At 39.7% G+C, this 26,601-nt stretch overlaps 3 protein-coding genes across 7 annotated transcripts in view; 2 read left to right on the forward strand and 1 right to left on the reverse strand.

Moving 5' to 3' along the window:
* Positions 1-57: 57 nt before the first annotated feature.
* On the reverse strand, positions 58-4,283 carry rbmx2 (RNA binding motif protein X-linked 2). The gene is made up of 6 exons (XM_041951599.1): positions 4,222-4,283; positions 3,033-3,148; positions 2,569-2,620; positions 2,302-2,431; positions 1,678-1,864; positions 58-1,158 (listed from the first exon to the last, which is right to left on the reverse strand). Exons 1-6 carry the CDS (start codon positions 4,224-4,226, stop codon positions 497-499), a joined length of 1,152 nt encoding a protein of 383 aa, XP_041807533.1. The 5' UTR covers positions 4,227-4,283; the 3' UTR covers positions 58-496.
* A 284-nt stretch (positions 4,284-4,567) lies between these two features.
* Positions 4,568-19,673, forward strand: ap4m1 (adaptor related protein complex 4 subunit mu 1). 4 transcript variants are annotated; one of them, XM_041951587.1, is made up of 16 exons: positions 4,568-4,863; positions 5,445-5,506; positions 6,033-6,118; positions 6,480-6,586; positions 6,817-6,913; positions 7,392-7,502; positions 8,418-8,495; positions 9,381-9,443; positions 9,626-9,692; positions 9,975-10,028; positions 11,061-11,167; positions 13,185-13,276; positions 14,499-14,543; positions 15,637-15,687; positions 17,876-17,993; positions 18,776-19,673. In XM_041951587.1, the coding sequence occupies exons 2-16, from the start codon at positions 5,449-5,451 to the stop codon at positions 18,965-18,967; spliced, it is 1,326 nt and encodes a 441-aa protein (XP_041807521.1). In that variant the 5' UTR covers positions 4,568-4,863; positions 5,445-5,448; the 3' UTR covers positions 18,968-19,673. The 4 variants fall into 4 exon arrangements, with proteins under 4 accessions (XP_041807521.1, XP_041807522.1, XP_041807524.1 ...); XM_041951588.1 differs by having other exon boundaries at positions 5,448-5,506; XM_041951590.1 differs by lacking the exons at positions 4,568-4,863; positions 6,033-6,118 and adding an exon at positions 5,781-5,976 and having other exon boundaries at positions 5,477-5,506.
* Positions 19,674-21,965: 2,292 nt separating this feature from the next.
* arrb2a (arrestin, beta 2a) overlaps positions 21,966-26,601 on the forward strand; it is a 29,605-nt gene continuing 24,969 nt past the window's right edge. Inside the window, exon 1 of one of the 2 annotated variants that reach the window (XM_041951598.1) lies at positions 21,966-22,179. In XM_041951598.1, coding sequence (XP_041807532.1) covers positions 22,157-22,179 — 23 coding nt within the window. In that variant the 5' untranslated portion in view covers positions 21,966-22,156. The remainder of the gene's footprint in view (positions 22,180-26,601) is intronic. The other variant, XM_041951597.1, reaches the window with a different exon arrangement.

Consider the following 26,601-nt stretch of genomic DNA (forward strand, 5'->3'; position numbering starts at 1 on the left):
GCTAAGCTAACCGGCTGTTTCCAGTGAAAACAAAAACAAAACAGATACCACAGGTGAAGACATTTCTTTGTTTTATTACAAAAATCATTCAAACAATACATTTAAGGAGGATGGGAACGTGGTATTTAGGTGATTTCCTGCTCAATTTGATTGACACTTTTCTACTGAACTAGGTGAACTGAAGAAACCCGGCGATCTGTGAATGAAGCCGCAGGGAACATGAAAGTCTGAATGAGAGAAGGCATCACTTTACCAGCTTTATGAATCCAGCAATGTTACGTTTTACATCTGAGAACTGGACTCTCTGGAGCCTTTCACCCAGTGCTGCTCAGTGTATTGTGTAATGAAGACTGCAGCCTCTAGATGGCGCCAGCATGACTTTAGACTTTCAATGCTCTGTCATAAACAAACACTCTGGAAAATGATGCAACGCGTTTTACATTTACATGTTTTTACATCATCCAACAGCTTTATCATCAGATTACCGCAGATGGTTTCAGTGTTTACGGGGACGTTCTCTGTCTGTGTCTCTTCTTCTATCGTTGTCTCTGTCACGGTCAGTTTCTCTTCTTCTCTCACCATCTCTATCTCTGTCTGTCTCTCTCCTCCTATCATTGTCTCTCTCCCTGTCTGTCTCTCTTCTTCTATCATTGTCTCTGTCTGTCTCTCTTCTTCTATCGTTGTCTCTGTCCCGGTCAGTTTCTCGTCTTCTCTCACCATCTCTCTCCCTGTCCGTCTCTCTTCTTCTATCACTGTCTCTCTCCCTGTCCGTCTCTCTTCTTCTATCACTGTCTCTGTCCCGATCAAACTCTCTTTTTCTATCAAATTCAGGCTCTCTCCTCCTGTCCCCTTCTCTCTCACGATTCCTCCTCCTATCTTCCTCTCTCTCCCTGTCTGTCTCCCTTCTCCTCTCCTCTTCCCCACGGAGTCTCTCGTTCTCCCTTGCTCTCTGCCCGTTCTGTTCTCCTGGTGGCGCCACCCTCTGGTTGTACTTTTCATAGGCTGAGTCCTCCTTTTCCTCTTTGACTCTCATGGCAGGAGGAAGAAAGGGAGGTGAGGAAGAGGACGAGTGCAGTGCCCTGCTCCCCCTCTCTTTCTCTTTCTCAGCCTTCTTCTTCTCCTTCTTCTCTTTCTTCTTTTTCTTTTTCTCTTTCTTGTCTGAGGCAGGAAGCAGCAAAACGAGAAATGAAATCTTTGCCAAACGACTCATGTAATTGACACAGAAATGGCAACAAAGACAAAATGCAGTAACTATATATTTGTTAACAATTGAATTTTAACAGGGATATGACTTTGACATCCATGCTACCATAGAAAAAATATTACATTATATAAATGTGCAATTTCAGTGAAAACAGCTTTTTAAATTTGCAGTAACTACAAAACAAAGCGGAAAACACAGTATCTGTACTTTGGCTGTGTACTTTAGCTGACAGAACACATGCTGGTGTTCATGTGGTGATACTGCAGTTTATCTGAATAGTAATGATATGCATTTGCAATTATGCAATAATTTGCTTAAAAAAACATCAAATGAAGTCCTTCCACATTTCGATCGGTTTTACAGTTTGACATTGAGCACTCACTAGGGAATTCACTGCTGCTGTAGTTACTGCAGTCTGCCTATAGAGGGCAGAGCAGAAGGATTAAATTTAAGACAACAGGAAGTGACCTCACCTTTTTTGGCCTTCTTCACAGGGATTGTGTACTGCTCGTCTTCCTCTGAGGAGGAGGAAGAGGGCTCCTGGACTTTGGGAGCGCAGCCATCCTCCCTCAGTTGTTTGGTTACATCATCAATGTCTTCTGTGTCTTTGGGGGGGCGGTAGTCTTTAACGTGATCCACGCGAAGGGTCCGACCTTTAATCTGACAGCAAGCACAGCACAGACTCAATTTAGCCGATGAGAGCAACAACACAGACAGACATCGCTGCTCCTGTCTGAACCTCTTTAACCCCCCGTGGGTTAACGAGCTGAAAGCCCTTCTTTCATTAGAATAACTTTATTTATAGAAATACATCCAGCTAAATGTGTAAACTGCTCTGCTCTTCGTCCTCAGGACTAACTGTTACGGTTCAACACTGAACGAGCTAGAAGAGCCAATCATTTGCTTTCTTGAGAGTTAGATGTTCAGCTTGATTCCACTCTGATGCCTGTACACTAAATATGAAACTGCAGCCAGCAGCTGCTTAGCTGAGCATAAAGACTGGAAATGGGGGAAACAGCTAACCTGGCTCTGTCCAGGCTAACCAAAGCTCTACAGGTTAAACAAGATGGAGCATGTTAATGTAATAGCTGTGCCACCTTGATGCCATTGAAGTTGTCCACAGCCAGGATGGTGCTCCTCTGGTCCTCGTAGCAGATGAAGCAGAAACCTTTGGACTTCCCTGTCTTCTTGTCACGCACCAGGTTGATGTTAACGATCTCTCCATACCTGACAGGTTTTTGGGAGAAAAGGAAAGTGAATTTGCACATTCTCTGACCATGGCTGTTTTAGCGAGGGAGGAGAAAAAGGCCGTAACATTGCAGGTGTGTGCTAGTTGACTGAAATAAAGGCTGCAGGAAACGTACTGAGAGAAGACGCAGATGATGTCCCCTTCAGTCAGCTCGTATGGAAACCCTCCTGCAGGAAACAAAACACCAGCTGATCAGGCAGAAGCACAGCACTGTTCATTCTCTCTATATAAACCTTCCTTTCTACCTAATATTAATAATGGAAAATATTATCATCCAGTGGGTGCACTTCTTCCTCAGGTATGAAAGAGACATGTTGATTTCCAGTAAAATATTTTTCATTCTCAAATTTCTGAGGGTAAAAGTTACAAATTATAATTGTAATCAAACATCACATCTATTTACTCGTTTATCTCAGTGTCCCCCGTTAGAACTCTAAGATATATAATTCCAATTTTGATGACGATCAGTAGAAATCATGCAACCAACCCCTGTATTCAAGCACTCAGTGACTACAGATCTGAGAGCTGGAGCTCAGACAAAGACAACACGCAGGATCCAGATGTGAGGTTACATCTTACCGATAAATATCCAGGCGCTATCTTTGTACTCAGTGTGCCAGGAAACAGACTCATTCACCCCGAGGTCGGCCTCACGTTCGTTCAGTTCATTGATCAACTTCACCTTCGTTAGTGGACTGAAAACAGAGAAAAAAATTACTTCTAAATACAACTGTTGTGTTTCAGAGCTGTTTAAAACATGTTATCAGCTGTTATTTAACACCAGGTGTAATGTGGAAGTTATTATTTGGTATTTTCCATTAACATGAAATACTGTCTGCCATCTGTTCATCATGTGTTGACGTGAAATGTCATGTCACCGACTGCATTCTCAGGTTTCATGAAACTTGTCCCTGATCACCACTTAAATTCACCACTTTTATCTGTCATTTGAAGCCAGGTGCCTGGTGATAAACTCTGAATTGTTCAAACTGATGAGAAGCTGGTACACACCAGTTCTTGCTGTGAGGCTCGATTTACGATCATTTAGGGAGGTGGACCAGGTTCATCCTGGACAGGACAGAAGTCTAAACCTTCACGGGCTGAGCCACAACACAATAACTGCATAGTTGTGTGTCTATACGTGATGTGTGACGGCAATGTGCTTACTTTTGTGCCCAATGTGCACTCTCAACACACAACCAAGTGATGGGAAGCCTCTAGTTATTCTATGTATGGGGAAAGCTTCACGCCAGACTCCATTCAAACTACATTCAATTTTCTGTTTCTCACCTAACAGCAAAATACGTGTGTGAGAGATAAATGAAGACATAACGTGAAAGTTTGGGCTCCACTCTTGAACTCGGCAAATCAAGCGACCTCTAGTAATTGAAAGAAAAACGATGCTCCAAACCTGGCCGTGGGGCGCCATAACAGCAGACGCGAAACACACAACAAAACTATGATTCAACTGAAATACGAATGTGCTTGGTTTGTGCCGAATCCAAAAACTGCTTAACGTGGTTTATTATGACGCTAGATGTTGCTTGATTAAGTGTGTTCACAGACAAATTAAAGGGAAATCGTTAGTTTATTAGATTTTTAGCAGCAAATACAATGTATGGGTGATGTTTCTAAGCTTGTGATAGTTAGATAGCTGTTAGCACTGGCTAGCGGGTTAGTGTACATCAGAGGATAGCTGCCGCGGCAGTATGAATTAAGGTAACAGTAAAAACGCAAATAACTGTTGTAATATCAAATTTGTACTCACTTCATGGTGAAGTCGACAGGACAGACACTAATGATTTGGTTGAAGAAATCTACTTTGCTGACTTGAGCCACTTCCGGATGATTTCCCGACTATGCTGCCACCTGTTGTTTGGATGACTTGACTACAAGCTATGTTTGTGTGGTTAAATACTTAAAACATTATCGTTCAGACGGTTTGTAAAACTGCATATTATCAGAAGTCCAACATAGTTATTTATACGAAAATTTATGATTGGACTCAGCGTTTATTCTGTTAAATATTAACATTTCCCGCCCGTACAGCAGGTAGCGCTGTGACGCTATTCGACATCTTCTGACCCGGTTTGTAAACAGTAGTCTGTCAGTTAAGATGCAGGCAGCTAATAACATAACTAACCACGTTTAAGTTAGATTCCAGTCGAGCCTTTTATGCTCTTAGCAGTTTTATCTGTGGGAATACATCAGCGCTGAGCATTTTATCATGGACTCCTCTCATACGAATTATTAGAAGTTTAAGTATGCTGCGATAGCCGGTTGTCGGTCTACCGTTAGCAGTAGCAAGTAAATTTGCTTTCATAGCCAGTCATGGCTTAGTAACAGATAGTTCAAGTATTCTGTAATTTTCTTCTTTTTTACCTGTGTTTCACCACGAGCCTGCTGCGGGGTAAGTAAATCGGTATCTGGAGTTATAGCTACTCAGAGCTGTGTCAATGGCAACTTTTCGCATGCTTGTAGTTTTGAAATGGACTCACCAAGCTAACAATTTCAGTTAATTCAACGCCAACTTTTAAGTTACTTGTTATCAAACCTCATGTACATGTTAGAAACAAGTTACATAATTCCTCTCATTTTCGTATTTATGATAAATTCGCTATAAGATAAATCAGACTTTGCTTGACATAATTAGTTTAAATTGGTCGAATATTAAGTGGAGTTTGGTGAGAGCTATTCCCCCAAACAAACGGTACATGCCTGTGTTACTGACTGGTTTTAGCTAACTTCTCAGGCACACAGTGCACAGCACAAGTCCACAGTGAAGGTGCGCATTATAGACATTTAATAAGAAGGCAAACTAATGTTTTGCCAAATTAATATCAAATCAAATACTACCGGCAGAGGGAGCTAATGTATTTTTGATGTTGATAATGTTAAGTATTTTTGATGTTGTGTATTGAAGAAAATAACCATACTGATAAGTCTGAGCAGTAGTTGATTTAGTTCTATCTCCGTCTGTCTGTCTCTCAGCAGTATGATCTCTCAGGTCTTCATCCTGTCCTCAAAGGGCGACCACCTCATCTACAAAGACTGTATCCTTCTTGTCCCGCAACTAAAATAACTGAGGCCAAATGAAAAATGTGTATTTGTTTTTGCCTCCAGATTGGTACCTTCCTTTCCCTTTTATGCCAGCTACATATACTATTTATCATATTTTATTATATATTATACTACATTTCATATGTATTTTATGTTATGCTATATTCAAACTAGTCTGTATGATATATTATATATTGCTGCACTATACTAGATATGTCATACTATGTTACTACATTTCACCTGATATTATATCCTGAGCCAAGAAAGCCAAGAAAGGTGAAACCACTCCTACATAACAGTCTGATTATGAATATCGTGAACAGTTGCTCCAGTTCTCATGCTGACATTGTTTGGCAAAACGACATCGATACCAAAATCAGTCATGCTGCGTGGAAGAAATCCTGCATTGCATCAGCTTGTGTGGAGGTGGCAGCTGAGCAACATGCATGAATCAGTAATGAAGGTACTTGTTCTACTTTCTGTTTGCTGTGTTTGTTTTGTCCTTAACCTCGTTGTCAGTCCGCGGAGAAGCAGGAAGTGACGTTGTCAGTATTTTCTACGAGAAGGTCACAGCACTGACCGGAGACCAGCCTCCAGTCGTCATGGTAACATTGTGCCTGTCTGTATGCTTTTTAAAGTGTTGTGAGGCCTTTTAAAGGGACAGTATTTGATTTTGAGGCCTCCACTCCACCTGCAGCTTCACTCTCAAACCTTTACAAACATGTTCCTTATGTTAGGATCATGTGTCCATCTTTTATTTGAAAAATAAAAATAAAAAAATGTATAATTTTTTCACAAAATCTGGACTGATTTGAAGGCAAACCATTCACACAGAGAACTGAAGCAACTCTTCACATTAATAATAAAAATGATAATAATAAACAGCATGATCATCAACAGTGTCAGGAGATATTTTCCATTGTGGACATTAAATGCAACATCAATTCTGTATTTTTTGTTCTGCAGAGTCACAAAGATCTTCACTTTGTCCATGTCAGACAAGGAGGCCTGTACTGGGTCGCCACGACAACAGCTGCTGCTTCCCCCTTCACCATCATCGAGTTCCTCAACAGGTATGTGGGTTTTTTTTGTTGGTTTGTTTTTTTTTTACAATAGGTCTCCAATAACAGCATTAACCACATGACTTATTGGAAGTTGTAAGAAAGCTGGAATGCAAACATTTAGATAAATGAAAGTATAAAACTATTTGAATTAAAAAGAGACAACACAAGGTTAAAAATACTTTTTAAAGAAGAAAGTCCTGATCACAACTGCATTTGTGTGCGTGTCTGTCTGTTCTCAGGTTAACAGCTCTGGTTAAAGATTACTGTGGCAGCCTGTCAGAGAAGTCGGTGCAGATGAACTTTGCGCTCATCTATGAGCTGCTGGATGAGGTCGTGGTGAGTCTCCTTCCCTTGAGGGCTGCTCCTTGCAAGCTAGAGTGGGGCTTAATGTGCAGCCCCGAACCACCATCTGTGCCTGTGTTCATCAAACATCTCAGATTCATGCTGAAAGTGAATTAAGGAGTAAAGACACTGATAGCTAATTAACTAATTAAGCATCAAACAGTGACTTTCAGCACGAAGGACGACTCTTCGAACAGAGTGTGATATTTCTGTTTTACCAAACCTCAAAGTAGGAATTATAATGATGTGTTTCAGTTTTCTCACAGTTGTGGTTTGATCTATTAACAGTGGTAAAATTCAAAATGCAGATAATAGTGCAGAAATGCAGAAAGTGTAAGTGAGCTTTAACAGCTATGTATAGTTTGTAATTGTAATTTTACACCCATGAAAGTTGAGAAGGAATAACCCTATAAACCAGAAAATTACTCTCCCTCTGTCTGTCTGTCTGCCTGTCTCTTTATCTGTCTGCCAGGACTATGGTTACATCCAGACGACGTCCTCTGACGTCTTGAAAAACTTCATCCAGACTGAAGCTGTCTCCTCCAGACCGTTCAGCCTGTTTGACCTCAGTAACGTTGGCTTGGTATGTTAACGCCAACAACACGTCACACCATTAGACTTGAGGTCAGAGGTTGCTGAGGTTTGATTGGCCGGACTTTTGAAGCACAAGAGTTTGATCTCTTTGATGAGAAACAAATCTGAAATAAGTTTTGTGAGTTTCTTTCTGGCTTCATAAGGAGAAAACTCTTTTCCTACGATTTCTGCTTGTTTTCAGTGCCAACCTACATCACAGACTCTATAAACAGTCAAAGCATTTGTAGTTTTATGCAGCCATTAGGATATTTAAAATGCTTGTGATGTAATGCATTTGTCAAAAATTATAACTATAAAACATATTTTGTGTTATTACTGCTATGTTTGACTATAATATCATTCATTATCCTGTGGGCTTCTACCTCTGGGTGTCCACATGCATGATGATACCTTTATCAATAAATAGCTGCTTGCACAATTTGGACATTGCACTTGGCCATATTGTAATTTTGCTAATATTTCAATCCATTGTTCAGCTCTTATTAACATCGATTTAAAGGATGACTTTCGTTTTTTCCAACCTGGACCTTTTTTGTAGCATTAAATACGCCCATTTACTCACCCAGACAACTTTGGTGGCATTTGGAGTCGCTTTGAAGAAATTAGCCCCAGAGGAGCGGCGCGTATATCCGTGTAATGCGAGTACTCGGGGCATCCATGCGCAGCCTCTATATTACGCATAATCTGCTAGTTTAGCTGTAGTATTTAATGCTACAAAGAAGGTCCAGGTTGTAAAAAACGAAAGTTATCCTTTAATCAGTGATTTATAATGCTTGGAAATGCTACATAGGGGGACCTAAAGTTAAGTGTTACCAAATATTGTTAAAATGTGCAAGATAATGTAAATAAAATTGATTTGAATGTGTTTGATTAAATGTCTGTCTCTGTTGTTATTTTGCTGCAGTTTGGAGCGGAGACACAACAGAGTAAAGTGGCTCCAAGTTCTGCAGCAACTAGACCCATCCAGTCCAGCAGAGAGCAGGTACATAACATCACAGCTGTAGTCCTGAAGCTGAACATGATGAGACTGTGACACACAGTACAGACAGAGCAGTGGAAAACCCACCGCTGTCATACAGTTAAAGATCTAGTGTGGAGGATTTAGTGGCATCAAGTAGCGAGGCGGCTAACTCTGTGGAAGAGGACCTGCTATCTCTGTAGATATGAAAATGTGAGTTCATTCTAAGGTTGCAAAAACCCAACCATTACTATTTTTAGGTGATTATGCACTAATTGGAACATAACTATGAATATTATGTTCCCTGAATCCAAAACACTGGTCCTTTAAATCTTTATTTTCCAACTCACTCTACTTTTTAAATAGCAGCACAAGAGTTCCTCAGGAAACATGTTGGCATTTTTCAGACAGGGAAGTCCATCAAGTCTGTGAGGAAGTCTGAATTTCTGGCATTGTTAGTTGTTGGTCATTTTCCAAGAGTATAATTTTGTCTTTTAGAAACATACACATGAATATGAATAAACCAGAGACAGAAGCTGTTTAAGGCCGTTGAACTGTTTGGAAGTAAATGTAGAAAATGGAGAAGTTGTAGGACTTTATATTCAAGAATATTGTTTTTAATCTGTTGAAATGTGCAATCATTATGGCACTTCAGACATTATTCTAGACGTTTGTAGAACAGAGAGAAGAGCAAACAGGATATAATAATCCCATCAATTCAAACCAAAGAAGGAATGACAAAACACAAACCTGGAGATCTGCAAGTTTGAGAAAACAAAATGTTGGAAGATTTCAGCCTGAATGTGAATGACGTGGTCCAGTAAATAGTCGGGTCCCAGCTCGACTGGAGACCTTCTGAAACTAACTGAACAGACCTCACATTTCCCATACATGTGTGTGTTTTTGCAGGGAGGGAAGAGTGAGATATTTGTGGACGTGATTGAGAGGATGTCGGTCGTCATCGGCTCCAACGTGAGTAACAGTATCAGTGGAACAGCAGCAGTAGTCAGTCTAAAACATAATCATCAAAATCCACACTCCTTAAAAGTATTAAAATGTCTTGAGGGTTTTTATACCGTCCTGCTGCCTAAACCGGTTTAAACTCAGTAACCTGGATTCTCTCTGCTGGGTGATGATGATGCTTTATGCTCCAGGGAGTTTTGATGAAGGCCGACGTCGAGGGAGAGATCAGAGTCAAGTGCTACATGCCGAGCTGCTCAGGTGAGTTTCAGCTTAAAAGGGGTCAACACTCGAGGATGCAAGTGGCCATGAAACTGTCCGTGTTGAATCATCCGCAGAAACATTGAGACACTGAGCTGACAGAAGAAACAAGAAATGTCCAGTCAGAGATTGTCAGACTATTTACCACAAAGTGCACAACATTTACTCTTTGCCATCTTGTTTGAGTGTCTGAATTCTATGAACTTTATGCTTTACGTCACATTTGTGAATTTTTTACGTTTATAAGTGTCTGAAATCTAACATGCTGTCTTTGTTTAACAGAAATGCGGATCGGTCTGAATGAAGAATTCAGCATCGGCAAGTCACAGCTCAGAGGTAAAACACACACACGAGCACACAGACACACACACAGTCAGAGTCAGATTTAGGTCAAACTTCCTGCCTCCATCCATTAAGGTCAAATGCTTCATGTACGTCATCATTTTATTCACACACCAACTTCACCTCAGCCAAGCATAAAAAAAAAAATTATATTTTGAGGTTATTATTGAATTTTCAGCCACAGTGAACATGTGTGTGCTGTTGCATTACACACTATTTGTTTTATGAACTAAATCACTGTTTAAACTTACATGAACTGGTATATATTATATTATATTTATATGTTATGTTTATGCTTACATCCTTTAATTTCCGCTGTTGCAGATCTCCTGGGACATGATGTGTAGGTTATTCTATACAGCAGTTACATGCTGCTGGGCTTACACATCCAAACAAAAGATTTGTTGCTGATTAATGAGACAGAATATTTCCATGATGAAAATAATTTTTTTGCAGCAGAGGTCGAAGCAGGGACGTGACAGTTTCCTTCCAGGGCACCCCCCAGTCAATTGCACAAGAAGCTTAAACCTGTGACCTGGTTAAAGTTTGCTTTTTATCCAGATGTATTAAACGAAAATGGAGTCAGAAAGTAACACAAACACTGCTTTTTTTCTTTCATCTCCTCAGCTTTATTAAAAACAGGTGGACTTCATTTCCTCCAATATTTAATTTCCTCCTGTTGTTATTCATGGCAGTTGACAGCTCTGTCACATCAGCGACAAACAGTCACTTTGTGGCTTTATTTTGGTGTTTCATTACATTATGTCAGGGTGAATTTAAAAGTCTTATTATTCTTGGCTGCACGTACTCTGTAGACTAATGACCACGATCATGGATGATGGTTTTATTACCTTTATAACTGATTTATTTTTGAAATATTTTGTGTTCAGTGTGTGTTGTTGTGATGTGTATAGAGCAGTCATGTTAAGTTTCACATGATGCACCTGTTTCTGTTCTGGAGTCTGTTTTTATTGGGAGGTTGTAATGGAAATGAGTTTCTGACCAGCAGCGTTTTTGCGTCTTCAGGTTACGGAGCTGCTGTTCGCGTTGATGAGTGCAGCTTCCACCAGGCGGTCCGACTGGACGAGTTCGACAGCCACCGGATCCTCCGACTCTGTCCCAGCCAGGGAGAGGTGCGCTCTATACTCTACTCATATGTCATTGGCTGTATGTTTATTGGTTTGGACTGCTGTTTTTAACTCGTTAAAGCTTTCGCTAATTAGATAAATAGACACAAACAACCCACGTGGTACAAAGAAAGAAAGAAAAGTGAAAACGTAAGTTTAAATTAAAAAGAAAAAGAAGTGTAAAATTATGTGGTTGTAAGTTACAAGTTAAAGAGATGTGATGTTGCCAGAAGTTTGAGGAGCGTGTAATTATGAAGTCCAGTCATAGTCCAGCCTCCACTGATGTCCACATCTGGATTTAACCTGTCAGACTAACTTGTAGTAGACTTTATGTTCAGTCAAAATGCAGATACAAGGATTGTTTGTAGCCTTATTTAAATCAATGAGGGTGGACAAAATATTAGAAACACATTGTTGTATTAGACTACATTAGTTTTAGCTAGTTATACCTAATAAATCAAGTGTGAATGACCCTGGGGTGTCTAAAGTCACAAATCTTACAAAATAAAATGCTCAACAGTAAACAGCTTACATAACTATATATTTTGTTTTCCTGCTGCAGAGCTTAAATATTTAAGCCTCTTGTACAGCTTCCTGCCTTAAAGCAGCATAATGCACGCTCAAAATGTTTCAGCTCATTAATTACAAATCACTTACACAAATAAACATAATCCCATTCAGTTTGGACTGATTACTTTCCTTCCTGTTAGATATTTGTACATTTTATTTGTGTGAAAATGGACTTACAACACATCCATCACAGTGAACAAGTTATTTTGCTGCAGTCAAACTCTCCTTGTTGGTGTGTCAGGGACACTCTGTCAGATCTCACATGTCAAAGAGAAGAAGGCTACAGTGTGTTGTGTTCACGGTTAATGTCAGGTCATCAATTCAATAAATCTTTATTGTCCCCAGAGGCATGACGGGCTGGTTATACTTCCACGTTGCCAGTTTGTTGTCACATTAATCAGTCAGAGAAATATGACAACAAGGCAAACAGTTCACAGTCAAAGGCCTCACCCTCCATGTGACTAAATACCAAACAGCTAGACTGTCATAGCCTGGTTTTATGTCACTGCCAACTTCTATAATTTGTTGAGCGGTCAGTGTTGTGCTCATTGACGGCCTATCAGAATTTTGTAGGTGGGATTAAGAATAATACATGGATAAGTATGGATATCAATCATAAAAAAAACTTTATCTTCATACCGTTTTCTTAACATAGTTAATATATATAATAAAAGTGCTTTAAGAAAGGACATGAAAAGCAGTAACAAAAGTATCCCGTAGAAAGTGAAAGATAAATAAATAAAATAATAAATCTAAAAGTATTATAGGTTGTGGCTCAGAACCAACCGTGTCTTTGTGGGTTTCCTCCGGTTGCTCAGGCTTCCTCCCGCAGTGCAAAGATATGCAGGTTATTGGTGACTATGAATTGCCTGTAGGTGTGAATGTGAGCGTGAATGTCTGTTTGTCTCTGTGTCGGCCCTGTGGTGAACTGGCGACCTGTTCAGAGTGCATTAGACTTGAAAAGGAGCTAACACGAACATGGTGTCTTTCTGGAGTCCACATCGAAATAAAATGATATCATCTGTGATGTTTGCACTTAACTTCGCACAGAAAACAGTAAAGTTACAAGATTATCATTTCAAATTACAGCATTCTAATTAATTGACATGAAATAATAACAATCTCTATTAAAGAGATTAAAGATAGATTAAAAAAATCAAAGGAAGTCTGTTTTGCTAATTTATTTTTCTGGATGGTCTTTAAGAACCTCTTCAGCTGCTTCTCTGAACCCTGTTGTAGATTCTTTAGATACAAAACCTACAACATTAAAAGACTGGCAGACACACTCACTATTCATTATCAACTATTTTACCACTAAACTAAAATCCAGCTTTCTTTCATTCCTCTGTTTTTTTCTTTTCTTTTATTATTTTATCTGCTGTCTGCTCACAGATCAATGGTTCTCTCTTCTCCTCTTCATCTTCTTAATCTCTTGATCTTCCTCCTGTTGCAGCAAACAGTGATGCAGTACCAGCTGAGCGATGATCTGCCCTCAGCTCCTCCTTTCCGTCTCTTCCCAACCATCGAGAGAGACAGCGGAGGAAGGTAAGAATCCCTCAGCCCAGTCCCACAGTTCCCACAGTCCAGTATGTCGACAGCTGCTGGCCACACACTCCTCCTTTCTGTGTGCTTTTCTTCTTTTGCACAACTGGCCAAACACAGATGATGTGCTGTGAAAATGTGTCAGCGTTTTAAAACAGCAACAAGTGGACATCAAATTTTGTCGTGAGTTCTTCAGAATCCAGGAGTGATTTGTCGAGAGCTATTTTAAAACTGGTATTTAACAGTCACAGAGGGAGAAACCTGCTAGAAAACAGGAAACACGACAGCTTCAACACTTGACAACCCACGCCTCCTTAACACATCATTTAATATCAGTTTATCACAACCTGGGTGTTATTTTTGTAGTTCTAACAATAGTTTGACATTTTGGGAAATACACTTACTGTACTCACTTCTTGCACAGCTTTAGATGAGAAGGTTGATACCACTCATATCTGCCCATTAAATATGTATAAAGCTACACATAGCGGCCAGTTAGCTTAGCATAAAGACTAGAAACAGAGGGGAACGGCTAGCCTAGCTCAATTCAAAGCAGCAGCTCTAAAGTTCACTGATTTGCCGATTTGATGGGGTTATTATTTCTTGGCCCCTGCCAGTTGCTAGGCAACCAGTGGAGATTCCTGGTCCTGATCAAGAAATAGTCAGACAAATATTGCCTCATTTTTGCACTTTTTGTACAGATTAAACTATTGAGGTATAACATGTTAAACGGTGAGCGTCTTAGTTTTTAGTAAGTTTTTAAGTAAAAGTACTTCAAAACTGTACTTCAGTAAAGTACTTGGGTAAATGTATTTGGTTACATTTCCCCAATGGATATATTGATATGTGTTTAATATGAATTTACTATAAACTAAATAGTTTTAAAATACATGCTTTCTATACAAGCAGCTACGACAACATTAAAATACAACTTCCACATTAGTTCACCAGTAACAATAATCCAGTAATATAATTTACTAATATAACAATCACAGGGGCTGTTTGTTTCCATAACAAAATACTTGCTAATTTAGTTTTAATACTGTACTTTAAGTGTACTTTGCCAACTATACTTGTAATGATGTATTTCCACACTACTTTTACACAAGTAAAGGATCTTAATTCTGTGTGTGTGTGTCTCCTCACTCTGATTGTGGCTTAGAGACATACGTGTTTTGTTCTTAAATCGAGGTGAAAACTCACACTTGATGTTTTTCCTCGGCAGGCTGCTGATGTACCTGAAGCTCCGCTGTGATCTGCCGCCAAAGAGGTCAGTTTTTATTTCATTCTCCATATTAAAGTATCTCAACGAGCTGCATAAACCAAACATCAATCCCCTCTACTATCCAACTGTAAATGATTTAGAAAAGACAAACATGTCTTTCGATCAACCAAGAGATGGTAAATTATTAAAGCAGGTGTGCTTTAATAATTCAGGTCCCTGAGTTCTGTTGGCAATAACATGGACAAACATGCCTTGAGCAGCTATTCTGTCAGAAATCCAACAGAAGAAGAAGAAGAGGAAGGACAACTGTATCTGTTCACAGAGCAGCTTTACCTTGTTTTAAAGGAGCAGTATCAGCATTGTGTAGTTACAGTACCAGCAGAAAAAATGCACAAGTAGTTTCAGCTTCATGTACTTAAAGTACAAGCAGTAGACACACACTATGGATTTATATTTTTCCCCAAATAAAACATTTTCTATTGTGGGAATCCTGTGAACTGCACTTGTTTTTAAAGTATTTCAGCTACAGTCACAACGCATCGGTCATTTTAAGCAACGCCAAATGTAACAAGGAGAAATATAAGCATAAACCTGTGTGCTCCCAACCTGAGCACTTTAGTGTAATTTTTTATTTGAAATTATTAAGGCAAAAGGATGCCATTTCTGTTAACATTAGAATGAATGTAATATAAACTCACATGCAGCTCAAACTTCACTCTAGCTGCAAGGAAAATGAAATGTGATCTGTCTGGTAAAACAGCCCAATGGAAGTGATATCTGACAATTCTTCATTGCATAAACAAAATTTGTTAAAGCGAGGAATTTGGCATTTTCAAAGATTCCATATTCTGTTAGTGTTCATAGGCTGCTCCTTCTATACTCCTTCCATACTGTTAAATACGTTAATTACAACACACACTGATGTTGCATATGTTTTAAGTTTTCTAAATATATTCCAATATACCGGTACTCTAAATATGAAAAAAAGAAGTTTTTCCTGTCTCCTGGGATTAAACCCTACACACACACACACACGATCAAACGCATGATCCCCTCCTGGCTTACGCCCGGCGAAGATAATAAACATATTGAGGATTAGTATATGATGATGATGATGATGATGTCATTGTTTTTGCAGTGCTGCCATCAACGTCTGCGCCACCATCCCTGTTCCTAAAGGCTCTGTGAGGTGAGACGCTCCCATTCAAATGTAGCTGTGCTCCCAAAACTGATGTTTGTTATGGAAATGATTCTGGATGTCAGAAAACCTGCAGGTGCAGCCTGACGCGCTCTCACAGTCTGTTTAGTCTGTATTTGAATATGACTCCTGTGTTGTTATTGTTGTTTCTTTGTGTTTGTGATTCAGTCTAGCCTGAGAACAAACAGAGAAAAGTTCAGTCCAGACACAAGAAATCTGCAGATTTCTTCATCTGTGTGAAGAAATCAAATGTTTAAAACTGTGTCTGTGGTTAGCTTTGTTTTTAAATAGGGAACAACATTAACAAAGTAGGAAGCATCACAGATGAGCATAAGGAAGGTCTCCTGATTTGTTATTTAAAGTTATGAAAATGTAAATCAATAATGGGTGGGTGGCCAGGTGCTGTAGCTTTAATATTGTTGCAGCAGTAGACTAATTTGAGATCTAAGTTAGAGCACAGCCACATTAATTTAGCTGAATTTAAGAACCGTAACCCTGTTTTGTCCAAAAACTACTTTTCAAAATGTTGTTCAGAGGTTAGAAATCTGAAATGATGATATGAGCTGCTCAGTGAGGCCCGTGAGGCAGTTCAGTTCAGAAGACCTTCAGACCATAGTGCCCCCCCAATTCCACGCTCATGCATTTTATACAGAACGGCAACAACATTGAACAGACGTTGTTGTTGACAGCCGGCCGACAAAGTTGTTATTTTACTGTCGTAATGTCATCTGATGTAATCACAATAAATCCAGGTTAATGGCTGCATGTTTGACTACAGTATGACAACATTTAAAATGATCCATCACAAGTTTGACTTACGTTTACAGCCTCTGTGACAGCTTTGTTTTCGATGGCCTTCATTTTTTCTGCTGTCGTGTTGCTTCCTGTATTGGCCTATATGTTCCTGTTAGTTTCCATCTATCAGATAAGCAAAAACATTTCCTCTATTTTCATACAAAAGTTCATTTTCACACCGAGCAGGTTAGAAAACAAATATAGTAGAGGGACAAACTGAAAAAAAATCCACTTTAATATACAAGGATGGGATTTAAATGACGAGGAGCATCCAGTTCACAGGGAAACAGGAGCTCATTGTGTCAGTAATTATTACTGGGGTAAAAACTGACCCACATAAGAGCTCCGGACAGGATTAAAATCACTGACCAGAGCGGACAATGTGAAAGTCACCTCCCATCTCCGCTACAGACAGAAACACAGTTTGAATGGAGCTTAGACATAATTGTACTTCCAGTTAATTACAGCTTATTGTATAACCCGATTCCAAAACAGTTGGGACACGGTGTAAAATGTAAGTAATGTATACAGAATACAGTTTCAAGATCAGTTAGGGGGATTTACATGAGCTTTGTATGAACATTGTAGATATATGAAGAATCATATTGAAGCTTTGGTATAAACCATGAAAAGTTAAGACTTCATCTTTCATCAGGGGGCCAGATATTTTGTTGGAAGGCCAGATTTAGCCTGTGAGCTGCTATTTGCATATCTCTGTTACAACTGTGCTGGTGTCACTTAATGTGTGGTGAGACAATGATATACAATCCAGGAAGTCCAGGTTGAGTAACTGAAGAACAGGTTTGTGATACTGAGAGACAAGACTACACAACACTGGAGAGTTATCAAGGGGGCAATTGTTTTATCTTTAATCGACTTGATCGTGAGGTTACCGGTAGAAAGACAGCGTTCTCATTACAAAGTCATCTACCAGGAATGTGGCATCTTGCCAGACGACGTTGCAAAGAAGTTGAGGCGGATTCAAGTTTTTCATCCGACGACGCTGCGTTCACGCACAGCTGCTGCAACAGACTTTAGCAACAGGTATTAAACTGTGTTGCACATGAATGCGCCATCCAATCCTGACTGAAAACCCCTCTCTAGCTCATTTTTGTTGTGGATCGGACCAGTGTTGTGGAAAATGACAAAGTTACATCATCTGAAAGCATTTGGCAGGATTATCCATCAAATCACCTCTGAAAGCCTTTTCTGCCTCGCTGCTTTACCTCCAGCCCACCACTGCAGCATCACCTGAACCTCAGTGACCTCTGACCTTCTCAGGGGTCACCTGTAGTTCCTAATGTTGATGAAAATGAAGTTTCACCGTGACGGTGTTATGTGGAGAAATGAAACAGGTGAACTGTTGTGTGTGTTGGGGGTTCAGTTTGTCACAGGAGCTCAGCAGTCCGGATCAGAGCGCAGAGCTGAAGCTGCAGAGCAGAGCTGTCGACTGGCTGATCCCTCGTTTCCCTGGAGGAACACAACTCTCTGCTCTGTTCAAGGTGACCACACACACACCAAAACAAGAAGTCCATATTTAGCCATGCTAGCAGCGGTCAGTCAGCCTGTCCACCACTTTGGTCCAGACAGAAACATGGCAACAACTTTTGGATGGATTGTGATGAAATGTGGTTCATACATCAATCATGTTTCCCTCAGGGTGAATAGTAATAACATCTAGCGCCATCATCAGGTCAACATTTGAAGTTGAATACTTTGGTTTAGGGTTAGGGTTAAAAAAAAACTAACCCGAAACCTAACCATACACACCCATCAGCCTCAGCTGTACTTTCTGTTTACTGCTAATTAGCTAATGTTAGCATGCTAACACGCTATACAAAGATGGTGAACGTTGCTTAGCATCCAGCATGCTGATGTTAGCATTTAGCTCAAAGCACCACTGTGTCTAAGTGCAGTCTCACAGAGCTGTCATCCTGACTGGAGGGTCCTAGTCTTGCTTTAATTCAACAGCATTTTGTTTTAGTATCATGTATATTCAACTATGTACATATTACAATACAATATAAATATGTTTTATAGCTGCAACGATAAATCACAATCTTTCACAAACAGGGCAGTTTGGAAAACAAAGGAAACAAAAACATGCAGCTGTCTTGTTAATGTTAATCATGATGGAGCAGGTTGAGTTGTTCCTGGTGAAGCAGATTGTTCTCTGTACAACACCAGTCAGTTGTGTGTAAACCGCACAGAGTAAACATAAACTTGTAATTATTGATTTCTAAGATGTAATCCAAACCCTCTTCCTGTGTGCCCCTGCTTTCAGCTGGAGGTCCCCGGCCTCAGCTCGGCCTCCATGCTGGAGGTTGGTCCAGTTGGCCTTAGCTTCGAGCTTCCTAAGCTCACCATCACAGGGCTGCAGATCCGCTTCCTCCGCCTGTCGCCCGTCCAGCCCGGCCCGTCGCAGCGCTGGGTACGATACGTCACCCACTCTGACTCCTACACCATCCGGATTTGAACTCACTTACAGTATTTCTGCTTACAGCCTGATTAATCACCATCATCAGTTTCATGATGATGCAGCAAGATGATTAGACTGATGAAACTTCCTGGACAAGTTAAATTAAACAAAGTTTTTTTGTTTTGTTTTTTCAAAATAAAATGCGTATACTGTATGTTGGCGTCAGAAGATTTAATCTGTGTTGTATATTATTTTTTCAATTTTTCAGTCAGTTACATATTTATTCCTGTTTTAAAAACTGGACTTTAATTCAAATCAATGTAGAGTGAAGAAGTGTTCGACAAGATACAGCCAGTGTCAGTGTACTGTTGCTGTTTTTACTTTTAGTGAATTGATCAGTCTGTGATATTCTGTAATTCTCTTAATTTCTACAAATCTCATGTGTAGTTCCAAACCCAACAATGGAGCTCAACAGCACAGAGAGAGAGCATATATCAGGTTCTGACACACACAGGATACATTCACTGTTGGTTTGAGTCTGAACATGAGATTTGTTGATAATAAGAAAAACTGTCATCATAATCATTTAAGAGTGTAATGAATGACACTTGAGGTGTACTGAGAAAATACTCTTTAAATTCAGAAATCCTAAAACGTTATCCAACACAGCTCTACCGCTAATCATAAGACACATTAGTCATACATGTTCTTCTGTATCTCCTCATGCACGCACACTGTCCGTAAATAAATGTGAAGTCGTGTTTCATCCATATACGACCTTGTATTCAGTGTGTTTGTGTTTTTACTCAGGGTTCAGTTCTATTTTTAAAAGCTGAGCTTGAACATTTATTGTCCCACACCTTCCGTGCGGAAGTATCAAACATAATCAGTTGAATCAACAGGAAGTTTCAAAAGCAGAAATTCACCTTAGAAGCTGGTGAGAAGATTTGGATTTTGCTAATTGAATACAATGATTTTTGCCCAGTGACCCGTTTCACTTCTGTTTTTAGACTTCTGTCTGGTAAATCTTCACTCTCTGTGGTTCATTGTGTGGTTTTTAACCTTTGTAAAGCACCTTTTGACCTTTTTTAAAAGCAATATAGGTCAAGTAAAAGAACATGTAGTAAAATGATTTTGAAAACCGTGAACCTTCTTGTCCTCTGATGGGAGAGAGTGAAGATGAACCTTTTCCTGATCCCTGCGAGGGAGCTGATGCGAGTCTGCAGCAGTTTGCAGTGACAGGATGCAGCAAAAGGAAAATATCCTGGAAGAGAATCAAGACGTTATACAAACACACTACACCCCTGACAGGAGTCTGGTCAGCCCTGCATACACTGTTTAGAAATGCTCAGTCACGGTATTTTGGATTCAATTCAAACTACTTTGAATAGTCTGTGGCTCTGAACTCCAAGCCCTTTGGTTCCTACTGAAGACGGAAAACCTCAAAAACAAATTTAAAAAAAAAGAAGACTCAGTTATATTGTAAAATAGCTGCTCACTGTAGTTTTTATCGAATGAGAGGAAATGGTGCATTTGTTGGATGTGGTTGACTTGTTGCACAATCACCAAATAAATTCTGATGTAATATTATAGATTAAGATGAGATGGGTGGGGGGTTGGGTGTCGCAAGCCAGCAGTATATAAAGTAATTAAAATGAGCGCCACATTCACCAGATACAGCATTAAAACGATGAACACATTAGTGCAACAATAATTATAATGCAATAATATATTATTCTGAGATGGACCATTTTGAATAATGAGTACTTTTGCTCTTGGTACTTAAAGTATATTTTGATGCTGATGCTTTTGTACTTTGTAAGTTTTGAATGCAGGACTTACTCGTAATGGAGTTTATCTATGCTGTGGTGTAGTATTAGTACTTTTATTTAAGAATATGATCTGAGTACTTCTTCCATCGCTCCAAGTGGATATACAAACACACACACCACAAATATATTACTTTCTATACTGCTTGTGAATTCCCCCCTGGGGATCATTAACGTCTTACTGATATAATAATATCATAATTCATCCTATTTATATTTTGTATTAATCTGAATCTGGAAAGTGAAGTTACTAATGTAGTGGAGTAGAAGTATTAAGTAGCAGAACATGGAAATACTTGAGTGCAAACAAGTACAAGTACCTCAACATTGCACTTTACTACAGTACTTGAGTAAATGTACTTCCCATCACTGACAATAAATAATCTATTACATAATTCTCAGCAAATATTGTCATTTGTATGCAAATATTTCTGTACGGATTAAGCAAACAGGAGATATCACATGTTTAGAGCTGTTGGTAGGTGGATTCTGTATTATTATTATTATTTTTTTTTTGGACAGAGACAGGCTAGCTGTTTCTCCCTGTTTCCAGTCTTTATGCTAAGCTATTTGCATACAGACCTAAGAGTGAGGTCAGTCCTCACACTTGCTCTGCTGCAGAGAGACACATAGACTAGCTGGTGAATTATATAGATAGGGCTGCAAATATTATCTCAATATTCTTTGTTGTTCTTATGTTTGGGGCAAAAACAAAACACTGGATAGTGACTTTAGAGATAAAATACCGGGTCAGGCAAAAAGGAAAAAACAGGATGACGTACATAATTTAACTTAAAACATAAAACAGGATGAAAGTCTAATAATAACAGTAAAAATAGTAATAATAATACAATCATGCAGGTAACATGAGTTGCAATAACTGAACTTCAGGGGAAATCTGTGAAATATAACACGTATTTATGTGCATGATTGCATGAGGTGGGAGAAAGTCATTATATTTCCAAATTAAACTGTAAAAGTTGATTGTTTTCAAAGACAGGTGTAAAACAGACGTGTGCGCGGTCTGAAGCGGTCATGTTTGGTTGCAATGAACCATCAGCATGTCAGATCCAGAGTCACTCTTCCTCAACAATTAATCATCCTTTGTCTTTTTAACATTTCGGCCTAATGCTTCTTGTTGTCATATTTCTGCGTTGCGCAACGTGATCTGCAGCCTCTGCACAACACACACACACACAGTCACACACACGCACACACGGAGATCCTGCTTTTGCGGAAGCCAGAGAAGCCGAGGCGGCGCTAAATCAAATTAGCATACTAACTAGTTAGCTCTGCGCCGATGTGGATGGACGGGTGAACGGAGCTTCCTGAAGAAATACACATCTTCTAAAATCAAGACACCGCCGATTCCGGGCTCATTTTGTTGGGATCTTGCTGCCGTCCGCCTGCCGAGGAGATGGGGGACAAGGCGGGCACCAGGTAGGACGGCTAAGCTACAACGGCTATCAGCTAGTTAGCATCCGTTCTCACGCACTTTGCTAACGTTAGCCGAGCTGCTGCTGGCCCGAGCGGGGTAGTTTTTCCGAGCCCATGCAGCAGAGATTTCCCTGCTTTATAAGAAAAACGGGGACAAATATCACTGAGCTTTCCACTGATTCGTGTTTGAACCTCTAGTACGATGACCTCGTTCGTAGGAGGCGAAGTTAGCACAGCAGGGTGGGGTTAGCTAGCCGTGATACGTCTCCAGTGGACAGGACGGTGTTCCAGCCGCCGATCAGAAATCTGTCAAATCTCAATATCTCGCTAACGTACGTATTAAATAAAAATCCAAACAACTGACAAATCATTCACACCGACTGTTTAATCCAGTGCACACGTAACACATGCTGCAGCACTTGGTTAAATATGAAGTGGATTTTAGTGTTGTAGAAAGGAATTCCCACGGTGCTTTTCTAACAAAATACGGCCGTAGTGGGCGGAATCGACCAATAGAAATGTAATAGATAAATGCAAGAGTTTACTGAATTAAAGGGCTGCTTGGTGGATGATGCCAATGCCGATTTTAACGGAAGACTGAAATGATGCATAGCACGCAGAGGTGTGTTTTATTCCATTGACTACACAAGGAACGTATGAAATTAAAATATTTTCGAATGGAGTTTGGTTCGGTCGCGCATACTGATAGGCTATCTGGGTTAGCCTGCTACTAATAGAAGCTAATTTCAGGTATGAGGGTACCGCAGGCTTATGCTAATTAGCTTTAAATGTTTTATGCCGAGTTTGAAGACTTCTCTATGAGATGTAGTTCATGTTTACTCATGAGAATGAACGACATTTGCTTTAGATACTGCATAATAGCCAAAGTGAGCAGGTAAACAGTGGAAACGCCTCTAGCTCGGTTTGTTATTGACAGCTGAAGATGCTGTATTGACGCTCTTGAATATGTGCATCCCGACTGCTAATATTGAGCCTTCTTTACGAACCAAGATACTTTTTCTTTTCTGTAGACTTTCTGTTAATTGTGTTAGCACAGTTATGCGTTTTGTCTTTACTCTTAATCCAGAGTATCTGCAGAATTTGAGAAGTATTAGAGCTCCTGCTTTCAGATCACCGATTTTAAATCTACAACACCGAAAAACAAACACGAGGTTTTCAAATCTTGCTTTAATTTCTGTTAAACTCAGACATTGTTCACATATCCTTTTATGTTTATTGCAGCTGAAAAGCTGCTTTTTCACCTGCTTTTTCAACAGTGGTTTACAGATGTGTTAGTACTCCTGCACAGAGATTTTACTTAAATGATGACTGCGAGGGTTAAGTGCTGACTCTCATCTTAATCTGAGGGTGTTTATATCCTGCATGTTTGTTGTATAGACAAAAGATTGGTCATTTTACAGCTCATATATGCATAAATTCCTTTATAGCTGCCCTTCCACCCAATGTATCTGCAACTATTAGATACCACTGCCGTCTAAGCACCCACTAAGATAAGGCAAATTATTCTGAAGGAGTATGCAAAACCAACAGCTGTTTTTACATGTCATTTTTCGAGGGAATGTCTGTCTGTTTTTTGCTTTCTTCTGAAACTCCATGTTGATGTATTGAAACACAATGAACAAAAACAAACTGGTTTTGCAGCTGCAGATTTTAAAGAATGGTGCTACTAGTACTCGACCAATGAGAAATATTCTCCCCCAAGAGTCTGGTCCATTTTGAAACTAATAACCCCCCAAACAGGGACTATGTGGTCCCCAGAACTCAATTGAGACCCTGTCCCCTGCGGTGGATATTTCATTGAGTCCCACCAAAGGTTCATAGTCACTCTGCCACAGAAAAACAATCAAACTATTTACGGCAGGGGCCGTAACACTGGGGAAGGTGCCTACAGTGAAATGCGACTGTTGTTCGCTCATTTTGTGCACATGTTGCATCTGTAGCTGCTTTTTATGAAACACTGAACATCTTTCCTCTTCTTTAATTTTTTAGGATTGGCTTTTTGCTTTAAATGTATGATCGGGCCTCTTCATCTGTAACAGTCGCATACATTTAATCCCAGCTCTGCCCACTTCTCTGTTAACTTTCCTGCCACTCTCTCTGCACTCAACTCCCAGTCACTTCCTGTTAGGAAACAGGTGGGAAACTGGGAGGGGAGGAAACGGGCAGGAGGAAAGACTAACATTAACAGTGACGTCTGTTAAAGTGACGGCTGATATCTCTCCTCAGCATATATACGCATTATCATACAGGAACTGTGTTGCTTCACACTCAGCTGTGGATTATAAGAATGTTGACCTGCTGCTGTCAGGCTGAATTTTGAGTGTAACTGCTTTGACAGTTTGGTGATTATCTGTCACCCTGACTGAACGAACTCATAACGCACCACGTCTCACTGTTAAAACAACAACTATCAGCAGTTACTTTACTTCAGTTGAGTTCCATTTAATGCAGATTTTCACGTGTACGACACCAAATTTCTGAGGGAAATTCTATGACTACCAAATGTTTTGTTTTTGCTTTTTTGAGGTTTTCGAATAAACCTTTGAATGTCTGTCATCATGTTTATTGATGTCATCATAAGAGGGTTGCCATCATCACTTTACTTAGTTGATCACTCATCGCCTCAACAAACAAAAAGCAAATTGGGGAAAAAGTCAAAGGGAATCTGGAAGAATTAAAATGGATTTCATTAGGCCCTAGTTCAGGTTCACTCCGAATGCTCTCGTGGCATCATTTTCAGAGAAAAAGCTGTAAAAATCCACTGTAAACTATCTGCTCAATCACAAACAGCAGACAGACGCAGTTAGACACTAGCTGTGGAATTAAGCAGATAGATGTTTATTTTAATTATTGTCACAATCTGTTTATTTTCTTGATTTTGATTTGATTTTGATCTTGAGTTTATCATTGTAAACTAGGCAAAGTGTTGTCATGCTGTATGTCTTGTCTTGTTAAAAAGAAATGTAAGGTAAGAGCAGGAAAAGAAACACATTTTCACATTTGAAGTCCTGGGTCCATTCAAATGTTTGCCATATTTGCTTGAAAAATTCTAGGATGTGGTGGAAACCAAAAACACTGTTTAAAGGGAGACTTTGATAAGCGCTAGTGTTGCCCTCTGTCTGCTGGCTGGGTAAATAACACTGTAAAAACTTAAAAGGTGGTAGTATGTCAAAGTTGTGTACAGCTTGTTTCTGCTGCCCCCAAGTGGCTAAAAAACAGTTTTTGCAGTTTTAACCTTAACATAATATAACGTCTGTCAGTTATGATGGGATCTACTCCTGTTTCCACTGCTGTCTGCCCACTTTGTGGACGAAGTTCTGGCGCTACATTTGGGTTTTGCTCAGGATGGTCCAGGTACTGTCGAGTGGTGACAGTGCAGCCGATTATGACATCACAACACATTGTTGGTAGAGATGAAATGATAAATCGGCTAATTGATTAGCTGATCCACAGAAAAATATATGCAGCCATTCTAACCCTAACCCGAGGGAAAGGGCCTAGGTCATTGCCGAGTTCCAGCTTCTCAGTTGTGAGGACTAGCTGTTTTTTTTTTTTTCTCTTAAGTGACTTTAAACTGAGTATTTTTGGTTTCCGTTCACTGTTGGTCAGATAAAACAAGTAATGTGATGATGACAGCTTGGGGTGTACAAAACTCATATCTTTGTTGGACCACCATGTTTAGGCCCCCATCAAAGTTGGTGGAGATTACACTCTGGGGTTTGGCACTCATCATATCATTACCAATGTATTTGCTTATTTTTTGTATCAGATCATAGACTTCAAATTTAGACATACCTCAGATCTTATGAGAACGAGAGAATCACACCACATTAGCTTGATTTGTGTTTTTCTTTCTAATATAAGTATGATTAAAGCTCAGTCAGTTTCAGCTCAGTGAAGGATTAAGGTTAATGCAAGAGGAAACAGACACAACACCTGCCCCAGCTGTGTACTGTTAATTTACGTGTAAACATTTTTTCCCACAGCTGGAGACCATTACGTTGACGTAGTCATGTTTTTAATATTAATGTCTATCTGAAAAGTCCTTTGTGTACAGTGGAGACACAAAGAACCTTGCAGCAAAGCCTCAGGTTCTTAAAAGTTCAGGTTATATGGAAGAACAGTGTCACAAGTTGTAGAGGAGTTTCTACTTGGGCTTGGCAGTATGACGGTATCCCGTGTGAGGTAGAAATGTGTTTGGCAATACAGTTTCCACCATGGGAGCTATTTTTTAAGCCGTATTTTGCACACTGTCAATCACTGTTTATTCAGTGTTACCCTGCTACACAGCGAGCGAGTGGGCGTTGATGACATTGCACGGTGTATAGCTGCTTCATACTCTCTTTTGCTTGCCTGTAAATTGCTTTCTATGCTTTTGTTGACTTTAGAGATACATTCAAATAC

The sequence above is a fragment of the Chelmon rostratus genome, chromosome 14 (genome assembly GCF_017976325.1).
Source record: "Chelmon rostratus isolate fCheRos1 chromosome 14, fCheRos1.pri, whole genome shotgun sequence".
Classification (NCBI taxonomy): Eukaryota; Metazoa; Chordata; class Actinopteri; order Chaetodontiformes; family Chaetodontidae; genus Chelmon; species Chelmon rostratus.